General features: G+C 44.2%; 1 protein-coding gene across 1 annotated transcript in view; it reads left to right on the forward strand.

Moving 5' to 3' along the window:
* The window catches only part of CRHR2 (corticotropin releasing hormone receptor 2), a 108,314-nt gene extending 103,806 nt beyond the window's left edge, over positions 1–4,508 (forward strand). Inside the window, exon 12 of the mRNA XM_032183444.1 lies at positions 3,361–4,508. Coding sequence (XP_032039335.1) covers positions 3,361–3,501 — 141 coding nt within the window. The 3' untranslated portion in view covers positions 3,502–4,508. The remainder of the gene's footprint in view (positions 1–3,360) is intronic.
* The last annotated feature ends 14,134 nt before the right edge of the window (positions 4,509–18,642 follow it).

An 18,642-nucleotide genomic window follows, 5' to 3' on the forward strand; every position in this document is an offset into this window, starting at 1 on the left:
AAAATCACCTTTATGAAGGACTTGAGTGGGTCGTGGGCTCTCTGTGTACGGGTGAATTCCACTCCAGCAGAATGGGGGAAAAAACTTTATTAACAAAATCTCAATATTTGGTGACATATGGGGAGAAATGAGCATTCAACAGGCAATGTCCCTCTGCAGAATAAGTCCCATGTTCTTCATGGGATGATTTCAAGATACTAGTTATCCTCTGACACTTTACATCTTATTACATTTGTATTAGGTGCCCAACATTTAGCGAAGCTAGTTTTGCACTCAATGGAGCAAGTTGTACTTAATTTAATTCCACATACCTAAACCACCTCCTTTGGGGGAACATCTCTTTCTCCAGTAACTACACTGAAAGCATAAATAATTGGCCAAGACTAAGTACCAAGCTTTCAGATGATACGCATCCAACCTTGCACGTACAAGACACCTACATTCTCTCTTGGGTGTATGTTATATGCTCCCTTAAATCCAGAAGCAGAAGTAAATATCCCTTTGCCACTCCAGGTAGAACCATGGTAGATTTGCAAATAGTGACAGCCAGGGAAGCACAGCACCATGATGCATATTCCTTCCACTGTTCCTCATATTTTACCTAGATGTTCAGTGAGCCATTGCGGGCTGTTGTATGAGACAAGTTAAAGTGAACAGTGCAGGTGGCTTCTACTTTAGTAGCGTAGAGCTGAGTCAGCCCATCCTGCCTCTGGCTGTCTCATATAAATATCTCATTTAACTCACCTTGTAGGCTGACCAGCCTCCACCTTGAAACTAGTGGGGGTGTTTGTACCTACGACTTCATAATAAGAGGGTCTTCCAGAAATCCTCTGAAGTGTTTAACCACATTGTTCTCATTCCAAGCTCAAATTCCTTTGTGATGATAGTGTTTCTCCTGGCAGTGCTGTTTTTCAGCTTAAATCCTTCTTTCTCTTTGGTGTTCACTCTTTCGCTTCTCCATGCAAGTGGTTCCCTGATAGACTTTATTTTTCTAGGGTCTGTCCCACCCCTATTAACTGTGAACCACATTAGTTTATATTTAATTAAATCGTCAATTCAAAATCAAAAGAAAGAAACCTGCTGTGGTGCTCTCCTCACCTTGCTATAAACACGTGCAACAAAATTGTCTCAAGTGTTAGAGCAAGCAGCACAGATCACACAGAACCAAGAAAGTACCCAAAGAAAGAAATCCTTGGGTCTGTTTTGCCCAGTCTGTACCTGCCAAAAAGATTCTGGTAGAAAAGCCATATTTCCAACTTCAGGATTCCCCTGCCAAGGCACCAAAGAGGGAAATTGCAAAACTGTTTTCCAAGTTGTTCCTTACAAACCTAAAATAGGGTGTGCTTCATTTACAACTCCTGTGATGATAGGGCTCAGAGTTTCTAAGCAGTGCTACAAGCTATGGGTCTAACTCTGTGAAGACCCACTAAGAAATGAGAGAATTGCAATCATCTGAGACATGGAGTGCAGATCCCCCCTTCCCATGCTGTGCTTATAGACCACTGTATGTATTAACCATTATTCCCATTCATCTAAGACACTTCATGCTGACAGTGTGGGGTTTGGGTGGGAAATACGACTTCTACTTGAGTTCATCAACTCATTCAAGCACCCACTATAGACAGCATGTTGGAGCTGGTCTGAGGTGGGGCTGGTGAGTGTGCATTCCTTGTGTTTTGAGTAGACTTCACACTACACCTGAAGACTGAATACAGGCTTTAGAAGAAACTGAGAAAAGCAGTGGCTGTGCAGCTTTGGACGATTTGTTTCAATACCATCCTCCCTGTAGTTCCAATATTGATTATAAATACACCCAGCATGGCTTTGATCTACCTCACCCAGGTGCTCAGAGCTGAGAAGCTTTGTCAGTAAGGTTTCTCAAAGGCTATGCAAGCCCATGCCAGGCCTCATATGGTTGCCATGGTAGTTGAACCATGTTGAGGTCTACTCTATGGCAACATCACTGCTACTAATACCCAAGCTTTAGCCTGGCAGTGGTAAAACGGCAATAAGAGCTCTCCTTAAATTTTGAGGGATGCAATGAAGATAAGTACATTAAAGATTGGAAAACATTCAGAGTAAGATATCTATATTGTCTAAATTTAGCTAAATTTATAATCCAAACATCTAAACAGAGCTGGTTGTCTAGACTCACTTTATAACTAATGAAAAGAAACATGCATTTTTCATTTATCTTAGTATATGATCTATTTTGGACATCTGTTTTAGGAGGAGATGCATTATACATTTTGACCATACTGCCTTGGTCAGGAAGAGAACTGTGGGTCAGTAGATGAGGTTTAATGTCTACATTATACTATTTATAACCCCATCTTCTCAAAACGTGTCTTTGGCAAAGGAGGCCCTGGCTTGATATAGAGGTTGGATTGATACAAAAAATATTCTTCCTTCAAAGTTGACTGGATTTCAGGTTGGCAGCAGAACATCAGCATCCTTTCCAAATGTCATGTCTATGATTACCTATCCAAGAAGCTGGGCCCAGATTCATCTCACCTAAATTTGAAGACTTACCTAGCCGCCTGGGTTAGGGGACTGAATTGCTCTTAAGTCTCTACAATAAGTGGAGATCAACTGAAATACGCAGAAACTGGTCTAAATAGTTCATTTCAGGTTCTGACTTTGAGTTTTGTCTTCCGGTGATTTGGCAGGAAGATGTTGCAGTCTATGTTAGGAGAATCTCCAGCCTTCCTTCCAGTTATGTTTTTGGCTAAGATCCCTATCACCTGTCTTTCTCTTGCTTGTATACATATGGATTTGAGCTAGAGCTCCTGGGCTCCCTCTGTGGTCCATACAAAAAATACTCAGAGTTTGAGACTCACCTGGCATATTACAACCATCTCCTTGAGGCTGACCTTCCATTGACTGCAGAATAGCTCTCCAAGCCTGTACAGGGAGCCCACAGGGATTAGCTCAAGTATGTCCATGGTGTAGACACCAAGGTTTAGTTAGATAATCTGGATTCTCTGTCAAGTACAAAGGAAGCAGAGACAACTACAGTGCCTGTGATAGGGACTCTCTAAGACAACCAACAGGTACATCCATCTCGAGGGCTTGATTCAGCTGTGTAAGTTTAGACACTCATTGCCATTTGAAATGCTCTGGGGTATTTAAGACATCAGATATAAGACATGAGACATGAGAAACGTATGCGTTTCCCAGAGCGCAGTACCCAAGAGAATATCAAGTGAACTAGACGCACAAATGTAGGAAGCCGAATCAAGCCCTGTGTTTCAAATGCTCACCAGCTATCATCATTTTTCTCAGTGCTACCTAGTGTCCCTTTACTGAGGACACCTGCATATTCTAATTGTTCATGTCCTTTCCTTTTTCTCTCACCAGGTCCGCTCTGCTGCCAGGAAAAGATGGCACCGCTGGCAAGACCATCACTCGCTCCGAGTACGTGTGGCACGTGCCATGTCTATCCCCACATCTCCAACACGAATCAGCTTCCATAGCATCAAACAGACCGCAGCTGTGTGATACACCCTGCACATATACGCACCACCTGGTGGCCTTCAGGGTTCTTCTTTCTTCACTCTCCCCAAAACCCTTTTCTTCAGACTTTCTTCCTTTATTCTGCACTGTGCTTTTTCGCAATGAGGTGCCCATCACGTTTTTGTGGACTCTCATCTCCCACGTTCATAATGCTGCTTTAAGACAACCAGGCAAAAGCCTCTTGGAGTTGATGGTGGCAAAGCAGATTCAAAGAAGAAAGAGGTTCAACTGACTGCACCTTGTGGAAGTTCACAACACGAAGCCTAAAACAGCACAGTGGCAGGAACAATCAATTTTTTCTCTTTACTTTTTTCCCTTCTGTATTGTGGTGAACAAAGACTATTTTCAACATGCTGCCCATCTCACCCTGTATATTGGTTCCCAATGATTTCAACAGTTTGGTGTGTAGATAGCCCGTCTCTTTCTTGGTCCTTTGTAAAAAAAATTCTTCTCCACAGAACTGTCATTTGAGAACATGTGGCAGCAGGAAAAAGAGCATCTGAGAAGTGGTGTGAAGAATCTGAATTTATCTACCTTCCCCACTTCACCCTTTGATAGACTGGTAGCTGCCAGGGCATCACTGGACTGCTTAACACAGGGCAGTTTGCCTTGCAAGAACCATGCCCTGTTCATACACAGAGTTTTGAAAGGACAGCAATGTCTCTAGATAGCTCTATAAAGTATCCTTAATCCTCTTACCCCCATGCTTTTGACAGAATGTAAGTAGCCCTTGGAAAGTCTTTGTTTGGTTTCAGCTAAGAGCATTGGGGTGGGGAAGGACAACAGAACATGTTTGCTGGGTTTAAAAAATATAAAAGGGAAGCACTGTAAAAAAAAATCAATAATAAGAAGAAGGTGTTTGAGTCATGAAGATAGTGCTATATGCTGCACAAAGATTATCTATTCAGCATTTTGAACTAGAGCAGTTGTATCTACTAGGCTTTTTATGTGATGTTCAAAAATACTGTATATTTTCAATAATAAACACTACTCTGGGTTGGTTTCAATAAAACCAAGCATCATTTTCTTTACTCTGGAAAGGAAGAGGAACCCTGACTACCAGTAGATTTGAGAGTGTTCTTACATCTACGACCAAAGAAAGAAATCCTGTGTGATAATAAGCCAGGAAGAACAACTTCAGGATAACATCTGAGGACATTTATACAATTAACTGTTGTGCCCTTTCCCAGCACATGGTGTTACTCTACACCCCTGTCCCCCTATACTCCCCCTCACTCTGCTTCTTTGCCATAGCAGAAGGAAAAAAGCAAGCTGCATAGTATATTCCCCAACATTTATATCAGTGCTGGAGTGATTTGTACTTTCCACTTTTGCATGCTTGCTCTGAGTTTTCTTCACAAGTATTAGAGGACTCTTGAGAGCAATCTGGATCTGAATTCCCTGATCCTGGTACTATTTAAATTGGTCTCTGTGGTTTTCAGGACTACACAAGTCTGAAAAATCTCTTGGGAGGCACTGATGTTAACTCAAGCCTTTTGGAGGCATCCTGTCATAACAGCTCCATCACATTTAACTTTGAGCTGATTGGCAATTCATAGCAAATTTAAATTAACAAGTTAAAATTGCATCACTATTCCCCATCCTAAATCTCATCTGGATTCACGTTCCTCAATGAGATGACTGAGAGAGCGGGGAGATTTGAGGTGCTGTCTGGGAGGCCTACCATCTCTGCTGAAGAGGAGGAGCAGGGATGAGTCTTCACATCACTTTCTGTGTGGTGTGCCAACTATCGTGATAGATTGCAGTGCAGCAGAGACATGTAGGATTGGAAATGTGCCTGTCCGTGTCACTCATCACTGTCAGTGCCCTGATTTCTGCAAAGCGATGCAAGCTAACTTCATGGTAGCTGGGAAATTGAAGTGTCTGTTGCGAGACAGCTGTGTCAGTGCTTTTAAACATCACATGCATCACGACGGCCATGCGCGGCCTCCTGCCATGTCTCTCGACAACATTCATCCCGGCTGAGGGTTTCCAGTCGGAGACTGGATCCAAAGCTCCTCACATTATATTCAGTTAGCTCAAGCACTTCTGCCTGCTTTGTGGCTGCCCAGTGGACAGCCTATGAATGATCTGTAGGCTGCTTGAGCATTTTATGTCCCTCCTGGTAGGCAATGAGGAATGGAGTCTGTGTGTCCTAGAGCTCATGTTCTGGCTCTGCCAGAGCCACAGCCTGAGGGGCACAGTCTGTGGGCTCTGTGTTTTCAAGGGGGTCACCTTCAGTCTTCTCTGGGCACAAGTTTCAAGTCTCTGGAGTGACTCTTGCTGATATTAATTGACCTGGTGTCAGGCCCACATTTTCATGCTCCATATGCCCTTTGGTTCCCGATATAAAGGCAACTCTTATCTTTGTCTTTCTCTCCTCCACATCAAGAACTAGGCAGACCATAGGGCAATCGAGATCTCCTGATGAAAGCTGCCATAGAAACAGGGAGTGGAAAGTAGTCTCCATGGATATAGTGCTTTGAAGCCTGGCTCTCTTTCCCCCAGCCCATCAACTGATCAATATCATTTCATTGCTGCCTTCAGTTCACCTGTCTGTTTGTATCTTTCATTTGCTTTTATTAGGTGCAGTAAGATCCCACTCAACACCGCAAATATGATTCAGCAAAGCCCATGGTAGCTGTGAAACCAGGTGAAGAGCTAAGAGAAAAACCCTGAAGAGCTAATACCCATCCTAAGTTTTCCTCACTGCTGTGGGCATGCACCCAGCTCTGAAGGGCAAAGCACAATACAGCAGCACAGCGATGCTTTCACCGGACTGGGTTTAAAATAAATAAATAAATAAGGCTTCTAGTACCATTTATTTGAAATGTTGCAGGAATCTCAGCTGGCTTCCAGCTGTCAGTCCATAAAAGTAACTCTATGGCAGGTGCAGATGTCCCACCTTCCCTAAAGTGTTCCAGATGTACATAGGCATCTATGTATGCCTTGTACACTTCACTGCTCTGATTTTCCCCTAGAGAGAAATCAAAGAAGTGGACATGGTCAAATTAGCTAACCCAGGATCCTGCAGATAAGCCTTTATTTATTAAAGAGTGTAAGGAGACCCAGTTACCAAGGAGGGTCCGTGCTGCCTTTCTCTTCCAGCAATGAGTGATGTAAAGTGCACTGAAGTCATTAATATAAAGTGCACTGAAGCCATTAAGATTTGCACTACCTAAAGAAACAGGGCTACAAGGGGCTCTCTGCTTTCTCTACTGCTAGGAACAGTTCAAAAAGAAAAATATGGCAGTCTTTATTTTATTTGTGCCAACAATTAGAAGATAAAAATAACTTTTTCTGATTCTGCAAGTTCTCACTTATTAAAGCTGGGAAGGACAAGTCCCCAGTTCTCTTTATGGGTAGCAATGCTGATATTCTTGACTCAGCTGTACTGTACAGTCCAAAGGGCTGTGAAGGATTTTCATGCTGCCTTGTGAAAGTGACAATGATTTGCTGATTAGTTGGGATACCTGGGAGCAGAGCAACTGAGATTATTTACAGACGTCCTGGAGAGCAAAGGGAAATTCCTTGGCTTTATGGCTCACCTGAAGGTGAGGACCAGCAGGCTGGAAAAGCATCCAGGGATCTTTGTGGACAGTGAGGAACCCAGGCTAGGCTTATACCCTGGCAGAAAGTCAGCTTAAAGCAGATGTCTGCAGAGAAGTCAATACTTTGTGCTCATTTGTCCACATCTAGATTCTGTGCCCAGTCTTCCCACCACCCCATCCAGTACAAGAAGACACTGATAAACTAGAGCAAGGTCAGCCAAGGGACACCAAGATGCCCAGGGCTGGAATCAACCATGTACAGAAATATTAGAGGAGCTGGGCTGGTTCATCCTCAGGAGAAGAAAGCCTTGAGGGGATCTCACAGCAGCCTGCAGACACCTACAAGGAAATTACTGAGACAACAGATCCCAGCCTTTCTCAGTGGCGTGGGGCAGGAGGACAAGAGAAAAGACACAACTGGAACAAGAAGGGGTCAGATGAGACATAAGCTCAAAGATTTTCCCCAGGGGGACAGCCAAGAAACAGGACAGGTTGCCCAGTGAAGGCGTTTAGTTGAAAATCTCCATGTCTGGAGATTTTCAACATCCAGATGGATAAATCCCTTAGTGATCTGGTCTGCGGTTGTAGCTGAGCCTGTTGTGAGCAGAGATTTGGACTGAAGACCTCCTGAGGTCCCCTGTGACTTGTATTACCCTGCCATCCTAGCAGTACTGATGTCAGTCATGCCACTAACACTACGAGCAGGGTTTAGCTTCTCGTTTCTTTCAGGTGCACCTCGGGAGTCTTGGAAACATGCTTATGTCCCTACCTTCAAAAAAAAAAGCTTCTACCACCGCTTTCTCCTGGCAAAGGTGCAAAGATGAATAAAGTCACATCTGCATTAGGCAAACCCATCTCCTTTATAATGTGAGGCCTTTCAGTGCCCCTTGTCCCTTCAACAAAATAACATTGGGGTGATTCAGATGTGCCTTTTGGATCCGCAGGAGAAGTTCACTGCCAGGAGAATGGCTGTGGATCTGACGGGGTGACAAATTCTGTGTGTGTTCCTGTACCAGGGTATGCAATGTACATGTGCATCCCATTGCATGTGTGTGTATACGCCCGTGTGCACGAAGAAAAGTGATCAAGTTGCTTTAGATTTACAGCATATTGTGCAGGAAGCATCGGAGGTGTCTGGGTTTTGGTGAATTATTATGGAAACGAACATCCATGAACACTTAAGTGCTTGAATCAGAACTCATAAGAGCTCTTCCAGGAAAATGTTTGCAGTGCTGAGTGTTGCAGATAATGCTCGTGCCAACTGGCATGTGAGCGCAAGTGAAAGCTGTCTTTGGATCTGGACTAACTGCTTCTTTCTGAAACTGTTTAATTCTTCTCACCCTCCCCCTTTGTAATAATTCCCCAATACCAGCTTGCAGGGGAGATGACACATCGCATCCCCCTGACCATTGCCCCTGGGAGTCAGCAATGCTGCTCTGCCGCCCCTTGGGCGTGAGGACATGAGTTTGGGGACCAGGTTTGGTCCTGAGGAGACTCTGGAGATTTGTTGGTAAATTCCATTTTAGGTGCACAGCTTCCTAGCCTTCTTTGCCATCTTTTGCTTCCATGCCAAGCTTCAGCTCCCAGGAGATAACAGTAAAACTCCCTGTATCTGGCACAGAGGGTCACTGAGCATCAGCACCACTCACTCTAGTGGGCACACGTGGGCAGTGCTGGCCATCAGACCACAGCAGAGAGGTTCTCAGAGCTCACAGCATCAGGAAGGAACAAATCGAAGATGTGTCATCCTGAACAGCCACCTGGAAAACCTGGCAGCACTCTGTTGGGTGGTGAGGAGAAGAGAGAGAGACGGGACCAAGCGTTTTGGTACACTGTGAGATAGGAGGATGTGCCTCCAGGGCACAAAGGTCAGTATGGCTTAAAGACAAGAGAAAAAAAAAAAAAAAGGTGCTGATGCTTTTTGCAGAGTAACTGTGGTCAGGCAGATGTTGAAGTCCAATTTCAGATGATGGTCACAAGGGTGAACACATCAAACAGGCAGTGCCCACTGGAGAAGTCTTCCCAGAGTCAGGAAAAGTTTGAGGGACTCTGAGCAGCAGCGATGCCACAGCTTGTCCCCAGAGCAAGGAGAAGCTAACCCTTCAACACCTGCAGCACCCTGAGAGTAGGAAGCATGAGGAAGATGGCTTTGGACAGCCTCTTACTGCCTCACACCTGAACAGAAATGCAACTCCTGGAGGAGCCCACGTGTCTCCAGAAGCTCTTCTCCTTCCCCAGCAGGTCTGGAGGGGCTGGAAGTAGGTCCCTGCTAGCCCCTTCTCCACTATACATTTGTTACCACTGAGCAGCAGGGTGACGCCTTAGATGGTTTTCTTAGTTTCACCCATTTATAGATGAATAAAGAGTTCTTGAAGCGTGCTGTTTCGGGGATGGATCTCCATTTGGTTGGCACTGAGGCAAACAGTGCTGTTTTCCTGGATGCCCTTAGGCTTGCACAGGATTTCCTTACAGTGTTAAGACAGTTTTGGTGGAGTTGGCTGGAATAGCACAGCCCTGAACCTGAGGTATATAGTGCATAACTTTAATTGCCAGCAGTGCTTATGACCTTGGCTTATGACCTGCTCTTTGGTCAGCCTCACCATGTCTGCAGTGTAGCTACCTGCTTCTACAGCCACCATGGGCTTTCTTATTAACCCACAGAGAGAAACAAGCACTTTGGAGGTTATGGTCTTCTGAGCTCCCACCCAGAAAACAGTATTTACCTATGCAAAAAGGATATTGCAGGTTCTTGAGTGTAAAGGCTTCACATAAATCCTTCAGATTTTTGTAGATGGGTTCATTTTAGTCCTTTTCTCATTTAGTGCAGAAGAGCTGGAAGATAACAAGCATCTCCCGAGAAACTTTTGGAAAAGAAACAGAGCATGCCTACAAATTGTGGGCTGAGAGCAAAATATGTAGTTAAAACAAAAAACATGCACCATCTGGATGGTTCTGTTGCAGTGTACAATGGTTTCTTAAGATTCTCCACGTGCTAATTAGTGTAGCAGGAAGAAAACACTTTCGATTACCATAATTACTGTAGAGCAGTGCTATAGTGACCTTAAACTATGAGGAGCCAAAGCTTTAAAAAAAAAAAAAAAAAAAAACAACTTATAAAACTTTAATGAGATCCCCAGATGCTAATGAGCGAGCCAGCTTCTATGAAAGGTATCTTATCCATGCTCAGCTGCCTCCGGAGGCTGTGAAATGAGCCCTCTGACCCTTCTGGCACATCTCCCCTCCGCATTCCCAGGCTGCAAGGGGTCACGTCAAAGGCTGAGCTGATTAATTGCACCCCGGACAGCAGCATATGCCGAGTGATTGATTCGGTCTTCTGGGGAGGCAAAATGACAACTTACAAAGCTGCTGGCAAGGTCGTAAGGAAGAGCGAGAGCACTTTGCAGGGATGTTTTGCTCGGTGTGAAGGTGGTTGTTAATGAGCTGCCTGACCCCAGATGTGCAGGGAGCAGTGGTTAACCTGAGGAACCCCAATCCTGGCCAGCTACACCCAGCTGAAAGCACATTTGGGCAGCAGAAACTGCTGCACATCCTTCCACTGGCTTGCCCGTGATTTAGTCATTGACTCATTTTGACCTGGGGCATGCTCACTGACCACTGACTTACGGCCCGGCAGTTCGGTCAGAGACTCACTGGTCAGCTGGATTTTTTGGGATCGTTTCTCCTTGCTACAAGGCTGAAGCAACATTTTGGCTGGCTCAGGAGCAGTGTGCGACTGAGGCAATGATCATGGCCAAGCTCCAGTTTTGTTTGTGAGATCTGCTGATTGCTGTGGTCTCGTATCTCATGGGGTCCCCCCAGTCTCCTCTCTTTGCCTTGTAACTGGTCTGGGGTTTGCTCAGTTCTGGAAATGTCTGCAGGTACTTCATATAATTCATCAAGTCTAGAGCATCCTTTCTTTAATAAAAAGATTATATATCATTTTGGGACATTAAAACAAACAAACAAACAAAATACAAGCTAGTTATCCTATGCTGTGTTGCTACAACAGCAACACTCAAGGGAAAGTTGGAGTTCACTCTGAATAGCTAATGATGGCTTTTATTGGCCTTCTGTTTGTTTGCATGTATATATAGGAGCACAATTTTTTTTTTTTTTTCAGTCCTGTTGTTTACTTGAGAAGATTTTTTAAGGCTAAAAAAATGACTCACAGACCAAGAAATTCTCAGAAAGCAAATAAGTGCTAGATTGGGAATGGGGCACCCACGTACTCTTCCCACCACTTCTGTAGACTTTTGGTGTCACTCCAGGGAAGCTGCTTTCCTTTTATTAGTTTCCTTCTGCATCTGTGTAGCTGAGCCCTTAGTCTGGAAGTTCTTTGGGGTACAGACTTGGTGGATGTCTGTATAACATCTAGCACCTAACATGGTATGGACTACTTTTTCAATGTGTAACACCAAAATACAAAAAAATATAGTGATCTGAGAGGTGTACTGTTCAATCCACAGCTGAAACCTAGTGTACAATTTTGGGTCAGAGTAGTCCACCTGTGACTTAGTGTGGCCAGCTGGGGTGTGAGTTGTATACATCATGCTAGAGGTGGCTGCCTAACACATTGTCACCTATAAATAATGTGAAAGACATTTTTCCATACTATTGATCAAATGTGTGTTGGGGTCTAAGGATGCAGGTGGACACCTAGTGGGATTTTCAGATTTCTCCATGTAGAATCCATGCTGCAGAATGCTCCATGGCTCCATTGCAGAGAGCAAAAGAATTAATCACAGCCACTGATTTATTTATTTTCTGTTTTGATAATTTAAATCTGACCCACCAAGAGCTTTGAAGACACGAATTGAGCATTTGAACCCAGTGTCTTATACCCTGGGGAAAGAGCAAGTGGCAGGAACAGTGATGCTCTTTATCCTGAAGCCATTTTGGATTTCTCTGATGGCAGTGTGTATGAAAATACAAAAAGGAAAAAAAAACTCTGTTATTTTTTACTTGTTCTTTTTTATTTCAGTGAGTAGGCTTTTGTTTTCCTGCTTTTTTTTTTTTTTTTTTTTTTTTTTGTAGGCAGCGTTTTCCTTTTGCAAGCGTAAGTGTATGCAAGTGGTGTCACTTATATACCCAGCTCCATCACCAAATCAGTTTTGGTGTCTGAACCAGAACATGACATTTTTCCAATAGATAGCAAATTTTTGTCTCTTTCCCAAAAGGGAAATTTGCAGGAACTGTGAAATTTTGCTATTTGCAAAACTGGGTTAAATCAGGAAATAATTTTAACTGAAAGAAATGTTTGTTCAAAATAAAGTTACTGATGACTAAGCTCTGCATTTCACAAGTCAGTGTGAAAAACTGACTTTTCATTAAATATATATATATTTATTTTAAAATCTTAAAAGAGAGAGAGAAAGAGAAAGGATTTTCAAAATGACTAGTGTAAAATCAACTGGAAGCTCTTTACCTGGTGTGTCCCTCTGGTTTTCCCAATTTCTACAGCCTTTGTAGGTTAACAAAGGAGCCTGAGATTACTTCTGCAAAAGTCTAGAGAGCCTAATCCTCCCATGAATAGTTTTTAAAAATAGGAATTCCTTACTGTTTCTTCATTTCTCCCTTAGACATCAGAGATGAAAGCTGTTTGAGAAGTTCCCCAGTCAGTCAGACTGCCACACGCTGCCTGTTCCCAACAGGACTGTTCTTGCTGGATCTTTCCTTATACTAGACCAGCAACATACAAAGCAAACGTCTGTCACTTCGGTGACCATGACACTTATGTTTCCCCTCCAATTTGTCCAACCACCACATGACAAAACACAGACTTATTTCAGACTTCAAAATCTGCATCAGCTTTGGACCTATAGGCATAAAGATGCCTACCTGGCTAGTAAGGACAATGTCTTTCATTAGACACATTCACACTGTTGGAAAAGGTAAATAAGGTTTGGTCACATCATTCCTCCTTCTTCATATACTACACAGTGCAGATTTTTTTTCTGACAACCAATCAGGCATGTAGCTTTTTAGAGAATCCCTCTCCTCCTCTCTCCTGTCAAGCAGCACCTGGCACACTTTCCATTTAAAACATTCAAGTTCTTTTTCTCTTGGGTTTTGCTATCTGTTGTCATCTGAAGAACTGGTATTAGCTTTCTCCATCAGAAAATTAGGTGCTTGCTAAAAACACATCCTGCCCAAAACTGTGTTACACTGGCGTTCATTGAAACTTAGAAAGCAAAACCCACCGTCGAAGGGGAAGGAATATCCAGAGAACTGGAAGGACTGGCTTTGAGATGGATGGCTTCCAGTCAGCAGCCGTCCGTTCCATTCAGCTGCTCTAAAACTCTCTTCCTTCCAAAATTAATACAAATACACTCTTATGACCTGAATTACAAATGCAAGGATGGGTTGTTGCCTGCCTAGCAAAGAAGAGCAAAAGAAAAAGCAGAGAAGAGCTCTGCTTATCTGAGTCTTGAGCTACACCTAGAGGAACAGGGAACATCAGAGGGCTGGATTACCTTTCTAGTCCTGCGAGGAGCCTCTGTCTTCCGGCCACTTCAGCATCCACTCATTTTATCCTTAGCTTCTGTTTTATAGCTTTTTTTATTTATCCTGGCTGGGCATGATGCTCCAATTTTTTTCATACGCTCAGCTCCAGAATAAAGACCGCTAAATCTTCTTTTGCCAAGCCTACAGCACCTCTGAGGATGCCTCCAGCTGGTCACAGCACCGTGCCCATCACAGGGAGATCCTGGAACAGAAATATCTCCAGCAGCATGAGTTCATTAGGAATACAAAGAAGATGAACCCAACTGGGCCTTCTCCTGCTGTTAGGCTGATGGTTAGAGATATGAGGAGATGGGGTGCCAGACAGGGGAAGTACGGTGGATGAGCTTGGAGAGGTTTCTGAGGAGCAGCCAATTCACAGGCTGGGAACAAGGACCAACCATCTGGGCAAGATGATTTAGAGACTGGCCTGACCAGAGATGGGAGAGAGAGTCTGAGCAAAGACTTGCTGAGACCAGGGCAAGGGTTGGATGTAGAAGCAGTGTAAATGGTCTGCCAGTTTCAGTATATACAGAAAATGCTGAAAGGTTTGAAGGCACAGGAGACTCCACTGAAAGCAGACAGCCCCAGGGTTGGAATAGGCAGGTGATGTTCTTGCCCTGGTCAAGGAGAGCTCCATACTGTGCAAGCAACCTTCATTGCCTGGGACAAGTAGCACAGAACAACGTCAGAGACATCCAATGCTGTAACCAATAAAGTTGCCTGAAGGTTTTGATTTGCCTTTTCTGATGAGGATTGTCTCATCTTAGTACTTTTGGGATTACTCTCTCTACATGCTTTACATTTTCACTGGTAAACATATGTGCCTGGCAGTATGTCTCCACAAGTATGCTCCAGGCTAGCCTTCACCTTGTTAACAGCAGCTGGCTTGCTCGTCCTCATTATTTCCCCCCACTCAGTTCATACAGGCTTCCAAAGCATTTTTGCTTTTGTCAGCATTGACAAGTATTGGGAAGCCACTTGCAAAGCAATAAAAGCAAAGCGCTCCATAAAAATATTTCATCAAAGTTGCCAGCTTCATAAATCTTCCAGGAAGGTTGTGGTTCCCTCTCCTGCTGCACTTGTAGAGGCAGAGATGTGAAATAAAACAGATTCCATCTGCCACCCCCTCCGACTCACTGTACGCCTCGGGATCGAAAGGAAAGCCTCGAGCTTGTGCAGACCTAAACCTCATCATGTGACTCCCTCAATAAATCAAACCCTTCCCACACGTTCCGAAATTATATTAGCTTCTAGCCACAAGACATTTATGATTCATGCGGGACAGGCTCCTTGCGAAATGATTACACGCAGTCCCATCTGCAGCATAAAAGCAAAAGGCTGTGCAGTCAAAGTCAATTAAAAAACAAATTCATCAGACCCCCTGGTCCGTGTTTCAGCAAGGAAGAATCACATGTTTTTCCCTGTCAGAGACTCATCAACACCACTTTGAGTGGTGTTAATTATTGGTTGTTCCTATATGAAGCAACAACCCAAACGATCAGATTGTCTAAGTTCTGTTAGTTTACTATTTACAGACAGTGTTATTTTTTTGGAAAGACAGTGTCTGTGTACCCCTCGGGTATGTTATATTCCCCATTCTGAAAAGAGCATCTTTTATTTTCTTGGGCCAGATTAGTATCTATATCGAGAACCGTGTGAAGGACTCTCCTTAAACTCTGCAGAGATTATGCTAAGTGTGTAGAGCTATCACCATACAGAGGACAGTCTCTGTCTGGGATTTAATGGGCATTAAAAAGGGCAGCAACAACCCGGGTGCCTTGCTGCTGTGTGCTTCCTGGGTCACACACGTCGCATCCTCAAGAGACATCTCCATCAGCTGCAAGAGTGCAGCTGATGAGCCCAACCAGCCATCAAAATCTTCTTCTGCCACTCTCCAAGGGCTGGTTGGGCTCACACCTCCCCATCAGGACCCACCTCGCTGAGCAGAAAGCCTAAGATTATGTGTTCGTATGTGGATGTCTTCTAGAAGCTGGTGTCTTCACCCTCATGGTGGCCATTGGAGGTCTTATCCATGCCATGAGCACAGCTCAGAGAGCTGTCCACATGTAGGTGTTTGCCTTCAGGTGACCCCATCATCTCCTGAGCTCCACTGGATGCATTGACTACATTCCCACTGGCTATAAGAGGAGCTTGGAGGCTGGCTCATAGACACCTTCATTTATCTCAGAAGTTGTTCAGCTTGCCTAACATTGCTACTAAGTGCCACCCAAGGAGGCCTGGTGCGTCTGAAACATCCACACAGGGTGGCAGGGTGGGAAAGCAGAGGCCAAGTGGGTCTCCAAAGGCACTAGACACCAGTAGGTGAATCACTTGTGTAGGGCTCTTCTGTGTCACAAGTGCCCCACTACATTATCATTTTATGTCAAGCCAAGGAAAACTACTTTGTGTTTGTTTAACCTCTCCTCTGCTTTCTACTCTTCATTTGCAGTTGAAATGCTTTGATTACCCTGAATTAGTCACCCAATTTTCTTCCCTCTGTCATTTCCTAAATGAAGACTTTTATTCATTTTGTTCTGTTACCGCAGCTTTGGACAGCGCTTGGGAAAAGAGAGAGAAGGCCCACGGGGTGGTGTCTCATTCTGCTCTGACGACTGAATCAGCACAGAGCAGCAAGCAGGAGGCAGCACATGTGCAAAGGGAGGCAGACGGAGGCTGTAACAAGACAAGATGCCTTCAGATTCGTCTCACGAGGTAGCCACGTAAGGAGAGGGGATGGTGGCAGGGTGTAATAATGGCAAAGTAATGAGGGGATGGACAAAGAGGATCTCACTGTCGTGTCGTATGTGGTACAGGCAGGTGTCACGCTGAGATCTCAGCCCTAAGAAGGAATTGCTACAAGGAAATGGCACTGTCTGGGGTCCACCACCATCATCACATTACCTATCAGGAATGGAAGATAATATGTCTGTTTCTTTACCTAGAGGGTAGTGAAGACTTGAGGGTGTTTTTTTGTTGTTTTATTTCTATGACCCCCACTTTTCTAGTATGATTAAAACTAATAATAACAATAAAAGCTGTAAAATGGTTACAACTCATACACGATGCCAAATATGATATGATATGATATGGAAATATCCAATTTCCATATGGAAATTTCCAAATATGGAAAATATTTCAAAGTCACAGCGCAGATTTCCGTTATAAAACTACTGGCTTTGGCTTTCAAAGTCACAGTGCAGATTTCCATTATAAAACTACTGGCTTTGGCTGGTCTAAGTCACTCAGGGAGAGCTGAAGAAAAAAAAAAAAAACAAAAAACTGTCAAAAGCAACTCTGAGCCTTTCGTGACTCAGCTGTCAGGATGCGTCAGACCCTCTGGCACAGATACATGCCTGATAGGTAAGTTAGAATCATAGACGCACAGAATCATTTAGATTGGAAAAGACCTCTAAGATCATCTGGTCCAACCATCAACGTAGCACTGCCAAGCCTATCACTAAATCCTGTCCTTAAGCACTGCATCTACACGTCTTTTCAGTACCTCCAGGGACAGTGATTCAGCCACTTCACTGGGCAGCCTGTTCCAATCCTTCACAACCCTTTCTATGAATAATTTTTTCCTGATATCTAACCTAAACCTCTCCTCATGTAACTTAAGGACATTCCCTCTTGCCTTATCACTGAATGCTTGGGATAAGAGGCCGATCCCCACATTGCTAGGCCTCCTTTTAGGTAGTTGTAGAGAATGATAAGGTCTCCTCTGCACCTCCTTTTCTCTAGGCTAAACAAGATGGAGGGAAGTGAAGCCTTTGGCATCACCTCCAGCAGTCCTAGGGCATGTCCCCACCATAGGCTCCAGCAACAGGGACGTAGGACCTGTCTCCCATCTCTTTGTCCTGGGGAACCAGCAGAGCCTGCATGCAACTTCCATCACGGGTATCAGCAAGGGCATCATGGACATTTGCTCCTGGGTAACACTATGTACTACATCCCACCATTCTTACTGGGGGAAAGAAGCAGTCTGACAGGTCTCACTGTGCAATTTACACTCCCAGATATATTCCTCGTGATGCTTCCATTTCCCCTACACTCTGCAGTTCCCATTCCCTGCATTTCCCCTGCTACCGGCCTGAAAGCCACTCTCTGATGTGCAGGACAGTCTCTGCCCTGCTGTCCTTTTTCCTCAGGAGCCATAATAATATTTTATTATTAGCTTCATTACTGTCCCTCTTTCACAGTTCAAAGTGAAGAACAAAGTGAGCAGCAAAACATTTCCACTGGAAAGCAACAATCTTCCCATCAGACCTCGTCATGTTTATTATCTCCCATTCTCTAAATTAAAATTCCTGGCCATGCTGCACGTACATTGAACATAATAATATAATACTTTATTTATTTTCATAGAGGCTTCACACACATAATATTTTTTCTGTATTAGATCTTCTGGGTTAGTGGTGAACCCCTAATTATTGATACTTGCAGAATATGTACACAGAATTGTTATTTCCTAGGTCTGAGGGACAGAAACATGACGGGAAAACTATAGCCTTTAGTCAAAAAAGCATTATAAAACCTACAGGTCAGATTATGGCACATCCCTGTGAACCACTATTTTCTACATGTTGGAGAAAACAGTTTTTTGCAATTACAGAGCTCTCTACTCAAACAAGGTTTCTCCCTAGGTAGACCTGAGTGCAATGTGCCCTTGTGGCCAAGAAGGCCAACGGTATCATGGGGTGCATTAGGAGTAGTGTTGCCAGTAGGTCAAAGAGGTGATCCAGCCCCTCGGATTAGCCCTGTTGAGGCCTCTCTGGGAGTGCTGTGTTCAGTTCCGGGCTCCCCAGTACAAGTGGGACATGGAGATACTGGAGTGAGTCCATTAGAGGGCTACTGAGGTGTTGAGGAGACTGGAGAACCTCTCACATGAGGAGAGGCCAAGAAACCTGGGCCTGGTCGGCCTGGAGAAGAGAAGGCCAAGTGGGGATCTTGTTAATGTGCACAAATATCTGAAAGGAGGCTGTCAAGAGGATGGGGCCAGATTCCTTTTAGTGGTGCCCAGTGACAGGACAAGAGGCATGGGCACAAACTAAAGCACAGGAAGCTCCAGCTG

Source organism: Aythya fuligula, chromosome 2 (assembly GCF_009819795.1).
Source record: "Aythya fuligula isolate bAytFul2 chromosome 2, bAytFul2.pri, whole genome shotgun sequence".
In the NCBI taxonomy this organism is placed as follows: Eukaryota; Metazoa; Chordata; class Aves; order Anseriformes; family Anatidae; genus Aythya; species Aythya fuligula.